This window comes from Thermoascus crustaceus, assembly GCF_041956765.1.
Source record: "Thermoascus crustaceus strain CBS 181.67 unplaced genomic scaffold VTN00scaffold_11, whole genome shotgun sequence".
In the NCBI taxonomy this organism is placed as follows: domain Eukaryota; kingdom Fungi; phylum Ascomycota; class Eurotiomycetes; order Eurotiales; family Thermoascaceae; genus Thermoascus; species Thermoascus crustaceus.
In genome coordinates this window covers 803,520-815,691 of record NW_027192537.1, presented here as the reverse complement: position 1 = coordinate 815,691, position 12,172 = coordinate 803,520, and the positions used below count along the sequence as shown (strand labels likewise).

General features: G+C 53.2%; 3 protein-coding genes across 3 annotated transcripts; 1 reads left to right on the top strand and 2 right to left on the bottom strand.

Moving 5' to 3' along the window:
* Nucleotides 1–275: 275 nt before the first annotated feature.
* Nucleotides 276–1,410, bottom strand: VTN00DRAFT_2996 (uncharacterized protein; the record flags this gene model as incomplete). The annotated part of the gene is made up of 7 exons (XM_069429263.1): nucleotides 276–410; nucleotides 477–623; nucleotides 712–796; nucleotides 864–879; nucleotides 965–1,002; nucleotides 1,062–1,106; nucleotides 1,160–1,410. The coding sequence occupies 7 exons, from the start codon at nucleotides 1,408–1,410 to the stop codon at nucleotides 276–278; spliced, it is 717 nt and encodes a 238-aa protein (XP_069283408.1).
* A 1,628-nt stretch (nucleotides 1,411–3,038) lies between these two features.
* Nucleotides 3,039–4,833, top strand: VTN00DRAFT_2995 (uncharacterized protein; the record flags this gene model as incomplete). Its single annotated transcript, XM_069429262.1, has 2 exons — nucleotides 3,039–3,950; nucleotides 3,997–4,833. 2 exons carry the CDS (start codon nucleotides 3,039–3,041, stop codon nucleotides 4,831–4,833), a joined length of 1,749 nt encoding a protein of 582 aa, XP_069283407.1.
* A 914-nt stretch (nucleotides 4,834–5,747) lies between these two features.
* Nucleotides 5,748–11,783, bottom strand: VTN00DRAFT_2994 (uncharacterized protein; the record flags this gene model as incomplete). The annotated part of the gene is made up of 1 exon (XM_069429261.1): nucleotides 5,748–11,783. One exon carries the CDS (start codon nucleotides 11,781–11,783, stop codon nucleotides 5,748–5,750), a length of 6,036 nt encoding a protein of 2,011 aa, XP_069283406.1.
* Between the last annotated feature and the right edge of the window lie 389 nt (nucleotides 11,784–12,172).

Below are 12,172 nucleotides of genomic sequence, written 5' to 3'. Positions count from 1 at the left end.
AACATTGACTTGAGTTCGTCCTGTCTATCTTGTTATCCTGGGCTTCCGGAGGTATGCACATCCCCCTCTTTAAAAGAAAAAAATACAACTACACCTCTCTCTCTGTGGACTATAGTCCTTCTGAACAAGTAATATGCATGTAAGGAACAGTGTGTTCAATTTGATAGGTTAAGACCAAAGGGGATATTTCCGCCTCTCATCTGATATGCAGTTCGTGGAGAAAATAGCACCATCAGATCCATCTCTCGATGGATAACCTCTTCCAAACTTTATGATTAGAGTCCGTTCTTGATCAGGTGTTTGGCTTGGTTCTGCATGGCCTCGATCGCGTTTCCGTACGGCACGCTCTCCGGGTAGCGCGCCACCAGGATAGACCTGCCACACTTGGCGGCGACGATACCAGTCTTTCCCTGTTTTCACCGAAAGAAAGCGAAATTAGCTCCAAGTATACTCAAGTCTGACGGAAGGGTCGGTACCTTTGCGCAGTGAAGGACTGGGATGTTCTCGACTTCGTTGATCTTGTTGAAGATATACTTCGTACCTCCGACGTAGATACCGTTGGCCTGTGCTGATTCGGCGTTGTTAAATGCGAAGGCGATAGCGTTCATCTCCTGAGGCGAGATCTGCAAAATTATTCTCAAGTCAGCGACAGATCCAACGTCACGTTGATAGAACGAAAGTCATCTTCGAGAAGCGGAGCTATTGTCGTACCTCGATTCCTGCAGACTTTCCCCATACGCTTGCGCCAGTGAGGTCAATCAAAACGGCCTGATCAACCTGGCCGGTCTTGATAATGCTGAGCGATGTCAGACGAATTCAAGTTCGGGGCAACCATGCGACGAAAGCTGGTGGAAGATACATACTTGTCGTTGATGTAACCTGCATAGCACAGAAGCAATCAGCTCTGCATCCTTCTAAGAGCAGCTTGATGAAGCTCTGCAAGATCAGTTTGAGAATAACATACCGTCCCAAGACATGATGAAGCTTGATGTCTCCCGGAGACTGTAACAGCTGTCAACAACGGATGAGCAACAGGGGTTCGGAGAGTGCCGAGATCAGACGAAAGCTGAGGAAGGAGGAAGATGAGACGAATGCTTCCTTTTCGTCTGAAGATATGTTTAGTGGAACCGCTCAGTGACGTGCAAATAAGGGGACTCACGGAAATGGCGGTGTTTGTAGATGGAAGCACAGGCAACGCCCGGTTGTGGGTTGAAGAGCCCAAGGAAAGGCCGGTGAAGGTGGGGTGGGTGTGCTGGCGTGAGTGCCCCGCCGGCGGGATGGCCGCGCTGCCGCTGGTAGGCTTCCGCTTTTCGTTCGTTCTCCATCTGACCATCTCCCATCCACCACCCAACTCATCGTCTCCATCTCTGTCAGCAATTCTGCCGCATTCTGTTGTTTGGTCTCATCCATCGTGGGATCTGTCTCATATGCAATGTACCAGCTGGCATCCCTTCACCTCATGCTTGTATCCTCTGCTGTCTGATCGGAACCCTTTCCGGCTTCCCCAGGTGAAGGTGGTGGAGTACTCTTCGCCGTTGCGCACTGCTGGCCCGGGATCTGTCCTCTACTAACAGCTTCATATAGGGCCACAGAACCGTTGCACAATAAAAGCAGCATCAACACTTGTCAGGTCAGAAGTCTGTCGTTGCAAGAAGCAGTGTCCTGGTGCAAGACCCGGCATAAGTGCAATTCCCAGTCACTTTGGACCACGTGCCCATCATGCACCCAGCCGCCTAGAGGTAACCCCTTACCCCATGGAGTTGGCCTTTCAAGGATCGCCTGCTCTACGGAGGTCCCATATGCAGTGGCCCGACCTTAATAACACTGTCATCCGCCCAGTTTGGAACGCTCGTTGCTATGTATAAATGACTAGCAGCACCAGGGGCCATCAACGGCCGTGTTTCACTATTGTTTAGTCCTCGGTTACTCGGATTTTCCAGAAATGACTGTACGAAGTAGTCCATGGTTCCCTTGGATCATCCAACCATTCATCTTGAAGTACCCAGTCCGGGAGCATAAAAACTCAGTAAAAAAAGCAAAATCGCCGCTCTGCTCAACGCTCTCACTATCCTTCTTGAGCTGAGTAGGTGGTATGTGCGAGGTTGGACAGCTTGGCATTCTGACCGCTTTATGCCGGCCCACCGTACGGGTACTCTCTAGAGTCTAGCACGGAGTATCTGTACAGTTTCAGCTTCCCAACAGCGTCAACACCGTCGCCTGCACGGTCCTCTTGAGAAGAGCTGCCAACTGCCACCTGTAATACAGAGAATGTTGGTTCGTGCTCCGAGTTCAGATGTCCGATCGACCAAGCCTGGTGGCAATTGACTTGGGCAATCAGATCATCCAGTTTCCGAAGGCTGAGAATGATTGCGATCATGTTTTTTAGAGGCTGACAGCGACAGCTGAGGAACATCTGAGCTCTCGGGTGAATTTACGACACTGCGCTCTCATTCGCGGTTGGCGAAATAAGCAACTGAACGAAATCTCCGACTGCTCAGCCCCACGATGCATGTAACAGGCGTTTCTCTGCATCGACTGGCACGGCTCAACGGCTTGCTCTGCGCAGGCAATCTCTATCCTCTCACCCTCGTGATCCTCAAGCTCGTTCCATAGTAAAAGACGTCAGCCCCGGATCCCTTTTCCAGTCCGATCTGACATGGGAACCCCCGGTTGTTTTCTTGGCTTTGGCTGACATTGGGCCGCTGCCTCTTAATCTCACCAATCTGACGCTTGCACATCCCTGTAGTCTGTCTCATCTACTCCAGTTTGCAACATCTGAAGCGGCATGGCTCCGTGTTTGAGCTCCACTGCGTTGGCATATTTTCAGCCCGACCTTGGGCTTTTGATTTCTCTTGTGAAACTCTCAGCCTCGATTCGAGACCTTTTCGCTTCACTTCATCTCTTGTTTTCTTTGTTCTTTTCAGACCGGGCCTTCTGGAAGGCTGTCCGTTCCTTTTCCTTAAATTTTAACACTACTTAGACTTTAAAATCTCTTTCAAATTCTTTCACTCGCGGTCTTCACGAACAGACGAAACAAGATGGCTAGAGGGATCTTTACTAGCAGATCGCGTTCAAATACCACAAGCGGGTCAATCTCAAACCCGACCCTCACTTACACAGATGCGGAACCGCGGAACGATCTCCAGTCTCTCAGAGAAGTGTCTGCTAACATTCCACCGCCGCACCGCAGCGGTGCAGTGTCGGAGATCGACTCAGAAAGGACTGAGTCACAGGACCAAGACTGGCCGACCGCAAAACCAACATTCGATTTTCAAGTGACCGCGCCTCCAGCGGAGGCAATATCGTCCTACGCCCCTGTCGATAATGCACCGGATCACAACATGATAGGAATCGCGTTGGGCAGCCCTGGGATGGTGAACCCTCCCAACCAGACCCCCGCCGACGTCCCTGAGGTGAATGGCGCTGAGGATATGGGAAGGGCTCAACTCCGGCGGAAGCCAAGCAAGTGGAAGAAGTTTGGAGGTTTATTCAGGTCAAAGACTGCCGCGGCGCCGCCGTCGAACCCCCCTTTTTACCAAGTCCAGGCCAGGGTCAACGACCAGCCGCTGCAAGCTTCTGCTGATTCTGTAGCACGACCTGAAGTTCAGTCGCAGCCACAACCTGACTTTCGTCGCCAAAAGACACTCAGGAAAAGTGTCTACAGAAAAGAAGATAAGACCAAGGGGGCTTGGCAGCAGCAAGACGGGGGTCACATCAACGGACATCACAAGCTCGATGAGGATAGTGAACGTCAGGACTGGGCCAAGGATGAACAGGTCCCGAAATTCAGCTACGATGTTTCGGGGCCATTACTGCAAGTTGAAATTCCGGATATTCAACTAGAGAGGTATAGCGTGATGTTTGGCAGTGTGCTGGGCAAGAACAAGCAATCGACACTACTAGCTAGACGTAGCAAGACTCTCGATAATTTGGTGGTTCCTACGCCAGAGGTAGGCAATAGTCCTCGACTGGATATCGTGATACTGACGTATACAGTGTCACACAACGCCTGAAGACAACCACAAGCCCAAACGGCGCGCCACTTCACCGTCAGCCACGAAATCTCCTGCCTTTTCGCTCTTTCCAACCACCCCGTCGTCTGACAAGCAATTGAAGGCTCCAAGATCGCAGAGTCTGCCGCGCGGATCTAGTCCGTTGCGAAGGGCCCAAACCCCTCCTACAGAGAAGCAGTCGCCTGGTGGCAAGGAGCTTGTTGTGGAGCAGAGTCCGTCATTGACAACATCTGCGACATCACAGGGTCGATCTGAACAGGAAGAGTTCTGTCTATCGCCCGAAACGGTCAACACCTCGCTCGATGAGGATGCCCGTTTGGTGAGGCTGAAGTCGGTTAAGAGCTACATCAACCCGCAGGAGGAGCCGGCCTGGGAGATGGTCACGAGGAGAACAGAGACACCAGATACGCAGCGGCACTCGAAGGAGTCCACTCCTAACACGACGCCTCAAGAGATGCCACCGATGACGCCTCCCAAGGACGGACCCACTTCACGGGAGACTGATTCCCTTAGGCCATCTCAAAAGCTCGAGCGGATTATATCTACCGAGGAGACCAGGCCTACTCGGTCCGGCCCAAAATCCAGCGCGACGAGTCGCGATGACAGGCGTTCCGAAGCTTCCAACTTCTCCACTGTTGAGGTTGGTGTTGCGAGATCTGTCTCCGTCTCGAGAGGTACAAAGATTGTCCCCGTCGGTGGCAGACCTCGTCACGGAACTGATCCACCACGACTCGTTAATAAGCGACCGCAGACGCCAACAGTCGTGGACAAAGGTCACCGCCACGGGAAGTCGCAGGATGCGCTGATCGAGATGGCGTAGGCCATATTTCCATCCTATATACTGATTATTATATACCCTTCTCTCATTATCATATTTGTCTAGTATTTTGTGTAATTCGCATCCGCACCTCTTCTAGCGCTGGCAGCTATTATTATTCTTGCAAGTGCAACCCAAACATGGAGCTCTCGGCCGGACTTTTCCTAACTTCTTTCTCACTTGTCTTCTTTGTGTATGTTCTGTACTGTACTCTTTCCTGTTTTGCTATGCAGAACGGCAGGTCTATCTCTATATATACCCCTCAAAAAAGAAAATAATCAAGTCTTCAATTCTTTTGATCATATTGATTTCAACTATCTAGCTATGTAAGTTAATTTGATCAGAGGTATTGGAAATTTAATTATTAAGTCCAAATTTTATTGTTCTGCTCTCCTTATAGATAAAAACGTTGTGAATGATGCGCAATATATATATATATATATATAAAGTAACGAAACTGCCCCTCCATACATACCCCAAGCCACTACCATTTTCATTCTTGCCACCTATGTAAGTGGTGTCCAACAGAACAGAAGTAGATAATTTTATTTAATTTATCCATTCCTACGAAGCTAGAGGGGAGGTCTCCAACTCACTCATCGTTAAATACCTGTGTACTGAATTGATTGATTGGGTAATGAATATAAAAATATCGATCCCATTTTCAAGGGATGCATAGTGCCGTGTATATTGCTGCATCTTAATGCTCACATCACATATGCACGCTGCATGCGCTTACTAGCTTACTATGTTAGTTTTGAAGTAGACTGAAAAGGAAACTGTAATCCTAGCCCGGGCCATGAAACGAGCTCTTTAGTTCATCGCATCCAGGATATATCATTCTCTACTTTATTTATCTATCTATTTATAATAACCTACATCCCTCATTCGCTTCATCTATCCATTCACCAATCCCATCACTCGATAATCTTCCCCTTCCCCTTCTCATCCTTCCCTTTCTCTTTACCCACATCCACAACATCCAACTCCACCCCCCTCACGGTCCACTCCATCCCAATATACGAATCACTCACAACCCTCACATTCACAAGCACCTTCGCCCCCGCCGGCCCAGCACTACTCCCCGACACGAGCATGAAGTTCTCAGGGAACTTGACCGACGAGCGTGCCGTCATGGCGCTCTTGTCCTGTTTCCTGCTACTACCGCTACTGCTGGGCCCAGGCTTGCTGGGTGGTGGGTTCGCGACAGGTGGCCAAGAGACGCGTTTCAGGGCGAGTAACTCCCCGTCATCGCCACTGGGTATGGTAGCGGCACAGACGATAAGGAAGTATCCCTCCGTCTGGGGTTTCGGGAAGCGAGGTGCGTAGACTTTGTATTCGGGGTTCGGGGGAGGGTTTTGGCGCGATAGGACGACCGTCATTCCCCTTGTCGAGGCATCGGAGATGGATATGGATAAATGGGGGATGTGCGAGGCTGCTTTGGTGAATTGTGCTGATGTGGCTGGTGGGAGGTGGAGTTTGCGAGTGAGCGAGGAGATGGATGGTGGTGGGAGGGAGGAGAGGGTGGTTAGGGAGTCGGGGAGGGATTCCTTTTTGTTGTTGGTGTCGTCTGGTTCGATGCCCGGGAGGATGGAGAGTGGGTGGTCCTCGGGCCACCGGGCGGATTTGATGCATTGCAGCAGGGTCATCATCATCCGGCAGGCCGGGACGTAGCCTAGCTCGGCGAGGACGTCGATCGAGGCTTGGATGATACGGATACCCTGGTCCAGAACGGAGATCTGGTCACCGACGTAGTCGGAGATCGGGAGGTCGATCCGCGACATGTACGCTTGCAGAAGGAGGAAGGCCTTCACATGAGGATCCCACATTGGGAGAGATCCCATCGACTCGACGGACAAGGGCAGGTTGTTCGCCAGTTCGGCATTGATCAGGTCCTCGTTGTGACGGACGGGGAGCTCGTCGAATTCGGTGGCGGAACACATCCAGCTCAGGACGTCGTGGAAGGTTGGGTCCCTCTTGGCGTGGGCCATCAGGTATCGGATCGTCTTGTGGGACAGGTAGTAGAAACTCATGATCTTGCCGAACGGGGTCGGGTTGACGTCACCTGTAGCGGAGTCGAAGACGACACAGGACGACTCGGCCAGCTCGCCCAGGGACTTGTCGACCAGGTCGATCATAAAGTCCGACGCCATGGTCTGCGCATGGATTGTGTTGTGCTCCTCAGCCGAGATCTCCAGGCCATAGTACGATGGGTTCTTGTGCAGCCGGCGGAAGAAGAACGTCCACGTAAGGTAGTCCAGCGCGTCCTGCTTCGTGGTGATGGTGCCGGCAGACACTTCGGCGCCCAAGTGGTTGTCAAGGACCTTGTGCAGAGTCGACTCGACAGGGAAACCTGTGTGCAGGAAGTGCTTGTAGAACGCCTTCTTGGCATCCTGCGTGAAGATGCGCGCGATACCGGACGAGTCGAACTGCGGACGCCCTGCGCGACCCAGCATCTGCAGCACATCCGTCAAGTCCATGTCCCTGTATCCTTCGATCTTGGCGTCGAAGTATTGAGTCCCCTTGACCACGACGAGGTGGGCCGGAAGGTTGACACCCCACGCAAGTGTGGAAGTCGCTACCAGGATCTGTATCTTGTTGTTCGCAAACAGTTCCTCTGCCAGCTGTCTGTCGGACTCGACCAGACCTGCATGGTGCAGACCAATTCCGAAGCTGAGCGCCTCCCGCAGGGCGTCATCCTTGACACGCGCAAGGTTCAGCTGCAGGTCCTCTTCGGACATGCGAACGAACCTCCGCGGATCATCCTCCATGCCACAGTAGTTGATCAGGTCCTTGGCTGTCAGACGCGTCTGCCTTCGAGAAGCGACAAAGACGATCACGGGCTTGTCGGGGGAGTGGTTCTTGATAGCAAGGAAGGTAGGCCGGTTCATCGACTGCATCAGCGGGCAGAACCCGCGCTGCTCTGGGAAGCCATCGATGTAGATCTCCAGCGGAACAGGACGCACTGAGTGCCGGAAGTTGAACAGCCCCTCTTTCACACCAAGCCAGTTTGCGAGATCCATAGCGTTGGCGCACGCGGTAGACATGCCCACCAGCCGAACTGAGCCTTTCGATTGAGAGGCGATATAGTTCATACGGGAAACGATAATCTCGAGAATGGGACCCCGATCACCACCCAGCAGGTGGATTTCATCGATAATCACCAGACTGACCTGACGAACGTATCCTCTCGTCTGCCAGCTTCGAGAAATACCGTCCCACTTTTCAGGGGTGGTGATGATTATATCAGCGTCCCTGATCGTCCTGGTGTCTGGCGTGTTATCACCGGTCAACTCGACCAGCTTCAACCCCATGGGCTTTGTCAACCGTTTTGTCCAGTCCTGGACTCGCTCTCGGACCAGTGCCTTCATTGGGGCAATGTAGACCACCTTGGAGCCTGGTCTTTCTCGGAACGCCCACCACATCGCCAGCTCCGCCGCAACGGTTTTACCACTTCCCGTAGGAGACCCAAGCAGTACGTTGGCGGGAGTGTGGTAAAGGGTGTGGAAGATCTGCGTTTGCATCGGGTTGAAGAATTGGAACCGTTTCCCGTATATCTCTTCAAGGATCGGGTTCTTCAAAGCCGAGATGGGAAGCGGCTGCAGGTCCAGCAGATCTGTATACACACTCTCCGTATCCGGACGGATAAGATGTTTGAACGAAACTGGAGTCACGGTCTCTGCACCCAGCCATCTGTCGGATACAGCACGGACGTAGATCTGGCTAGGTAGCGGGTCAGACAGTGGGATAGTAAAGTTGAGCTCGTGCTCATCGTAGAGCTTCTTCCGGCTCAGGATGAAGTATTCGTGGTGATAGATCTCCGACGTGTCTGAATTTTCGACCCAGATCCAGTATGATTCAGAGGAACCATGGTGCCTGTCGTTCCAGCTGAACTCGGGGTAGATACGTAACCGGATACGGAGGACGTCTCTATTCAGAGGAGCAATCTCGGCCTCGATACTCAATGTGGGAAAGTTGTCCAGAAGCTTTGACAGCGTCTTCCCCATTCGGTGGTTGTGGACTAGCGCACCGAGCTCAGAAGGTTCCATGTCCCTCATCGACTCGATCGATGAAGTGGGTAGCTTGTCATCCAAGTTTCTGAGGATGGGCTGCGGCAGATCGAACTGATGGAAGGGATGCTGGAACGGCCAAATCTGCTTCTCTATCGACTTGCACAGTGAGAGGAGTACCAAGCATTGGTAACCCCAACGGCGGTTCAGAGCAATCATGAACAGAGCGCGACAGATACGCGCCGCATTCTGCGCGACGTACGCTTGATCAGAGACGAGCGCGAAATCCTCAAGCTTCGCACGGGAGACGAACGACTGAAGCAAGATGTTGGTCTTGGCATGGGGAGAGTCGTTGCCTCCCTCTACCTCAGTCTGGACAGCTTCTTCTCGCAATCTCTCGAGCTCCTTCGATTCGTTCTCTCGGGCTTGGATGTTGTCAAATTCGCCGCTCATACTGATCATCCTGAGCACGTCCGCTTCGCTCGCCCGTGGACGCATCATCTCGTTGAATATTTCCACGCTGGTCTGCAGGACGTAGTACTGGCTTGCAATGCGGCCGACGTCTTTGGCACGGAGCTCCTCCGTCTTCTCGTTGAAGATGATCATCTGGCTCTTCTGCAGCACACGCGCGGCGTCAATTATCAGTTGACGACGCCTCTGCACCAGCATTGGGTCGTCAAGACTCTCCTTCCAGTCAATTCCGTAGTTTCGGGGCTCCCGCTTCATACGGACAAAGAGGTAGGAATATCCAAGCCACTGAACCGCCTCTGCGACGGAAGTGACCGTTCCAAGTGAAATTTCTGCATTGAGATTGTCGACAAGCTTGCTGGAGAACCGGGACTCGATTGGCTGTTGCGCAGTCACAGCAGACAGGTAGTGATGGAGTTTATCATGGGTAGTGCAGATGAAACCAATACCGGTGTCTTGGAACTGCGGACGACCGGCTCGACCGAATATCTGCAGAACGTCGAGGATGCCAAGATCCACGAACTTACCCTCCTGCGCGCTGTAGAGCTGTGTTCCCTTGATGATTACCGCCGCGGCGGGAAGGTTGACACCCCAGGCTAGCGTGGCAGTACAGCAGAGCACCTTGATCAGGCCTTCAGAGAACAAACGTTCCATCAGATTGCGGTCAGACCTTGCCATACCAGCGTGGTGAGTACCAAAACCGCTGGCGAACAGTTCTCGCAGCTCGCGAGCACGGGCAGTCTTCACATCTCTCAGAGCTTGAGAGTAGCCTTCATGTTCATGGGAACTGAATAACTGCTCACACCCATCCTCTATGGCCATCTGTCGCAGAGTCCGTGCAGTCTGAACGGTATCCTTTCGTGAATGTACAAACACCATTACCTGGTGGCCCCGTTCAAGCATGTCTCGCACTTTTTCGAATGCCACGATGTCCAGGTTCTCCCGGGATTGCTTGGATCCTGCTTTACCCTTTACACCGATGAAGTGCTGCTCTAGTGGCACAGGGCGAAAAGACGAGTCAAAGAAAAACAGGCCCGCCATTCTATTCACCTTGAGAAAATCCGCCACGTCTACGTAGTTTGGAAGGGTCGCAGAAAGGCCGACGATTCTGATCATAGACTGCGTACTTTCGACCTGGCGCTCGGTTCTAGCCACGAGTGATTCAATGACCGCACCACGCTCATCGTGCAGCATGTGAACCTCATCGATAATTAGGAGGCGGACCTTTTGCACCAGCTCTGTATCACCGGTGCTCTTTCGTGTTACAACATCCCATTTCTCAGGGGTTGTAACGATGATCTGGGTCTCCATGATTTCGCGCTTGGTCAGCTGCATATCACCGGTCAACTCGCGGGCCTGGATCCCCAGCCAGGCAAGCCGCTTCCCCAGCTTCTCAGTGACTTCTGCAGCCAGAGCTTTCATTGGAGCGACATATACGATCTTAAAGTCGTCCACGTCGACGGTAAACTCAGTTGCGTCAGGCTCCTCCAGTGGATTTGGCGTCGTATTCTTGCCAATCGCATTCAGGATAGTCAGCATCGCGGCATCTGTTTTACCGGCACCGGTTGGGGCACAGATAAGCATGTTCTCGTTGGTCTTGTACGCAACATCAAAGAGCAGGCTCTGCATCCGGTTGAGCGTCTTGTAGCCCCTGAAGGTGCCTCTGCACAGCCCATCCAACGAAGATATCTGCACCAGTTTCTGGTCCCTCGCGAGCGTGCCAACCTTTGCAGCTGGGATCTCGAATTCCGTGTATCTCTTTTCGTCAATCTCCCTGCTGCCGACCGGCAGACCATACTTCTTCCCTCCCAGAGCCAGTGTATTTCTCGAGTCGTGCGTCTTGTAAACGTGCGGGTACTTGGGCTCCTCCCTGCTTTGCGCTGGCGCAAGAGGAGCATGTTTATGCTCGTAGTCCTGCTGTCGAAGGGCCTGCTCACGTTCAGCCCGCGTCTGTAACCTACCCGCAAACAGTCCATTTGTCTGCGCTTCGCCCTTGGCAGCACTGGGGGCGAGGATCTCTTTCCGGTGCGCTATCAGGTCGATAACAAAGTCGAGATCATCGAACCCCACAATCTCTGCGAGGGACATCTGCAGCTCATCGTCGCTGCTGTCGGCTGCCAGAACGGCAGTGATCTGTTGTGCAAGCTCACCGGCATCAAGGCCGGGTTTCTGAGCGGCGAGGGCCTGGCATTTCGACTCGAGCCACGCGTGGTCGTAGGCGGACGTCGGAGGGAGGGGAACACCGTTGATGTCGTCGAGCTCGTCGAGGCTTTCGTCATCGGAGCTGATCACGTCCCAGATGTCATCCACCGTACCGGGAGAGGAGTAGTCTTCGTCGATATCCAGGTCCAGGTCGGAACCGTAGCTGAGCTGATCCTTTGCGGGGTCTTGGGGGAGCTTCAGCTCCGCGATGGCCTGCCGCATGGCGGACAGCTGGGCCAGCCACTGCGACTGAACGGAGTCCACTCCAGCCATCTTGTCTTCCCATCAAGCAGTGTGTCCGTCAAACGCTGCCGGTGGAGTGTCGCTGGAGAGAGCAGACCGTGGTGGCAACTGATAGAGACAGATCGATATCGACAGGCCAGACTGCGCGATGACCAATCCAGCCTTAGGGCACGGACTTAGGGCTTGCGCGTCCCATGACACGGGCCGCGTTGCCTAACCACACTTGGACTAGCGCCCTGCAACCTTAAATGCAGCCGAGCCTAGCGCGCGGTGCGGAGGAGACGCGGGCGGCGGCGACCAAGGCGGTGCGGCGGTGGCAGCGTCTTGAGGCGGGCAAGTGTCAGGAGGCCCTGACGTCCTGTCTCGACAGCAACACCCCAGCCCTGCAAAATATCCCACCCTTGACGGCGGTTCTCTGC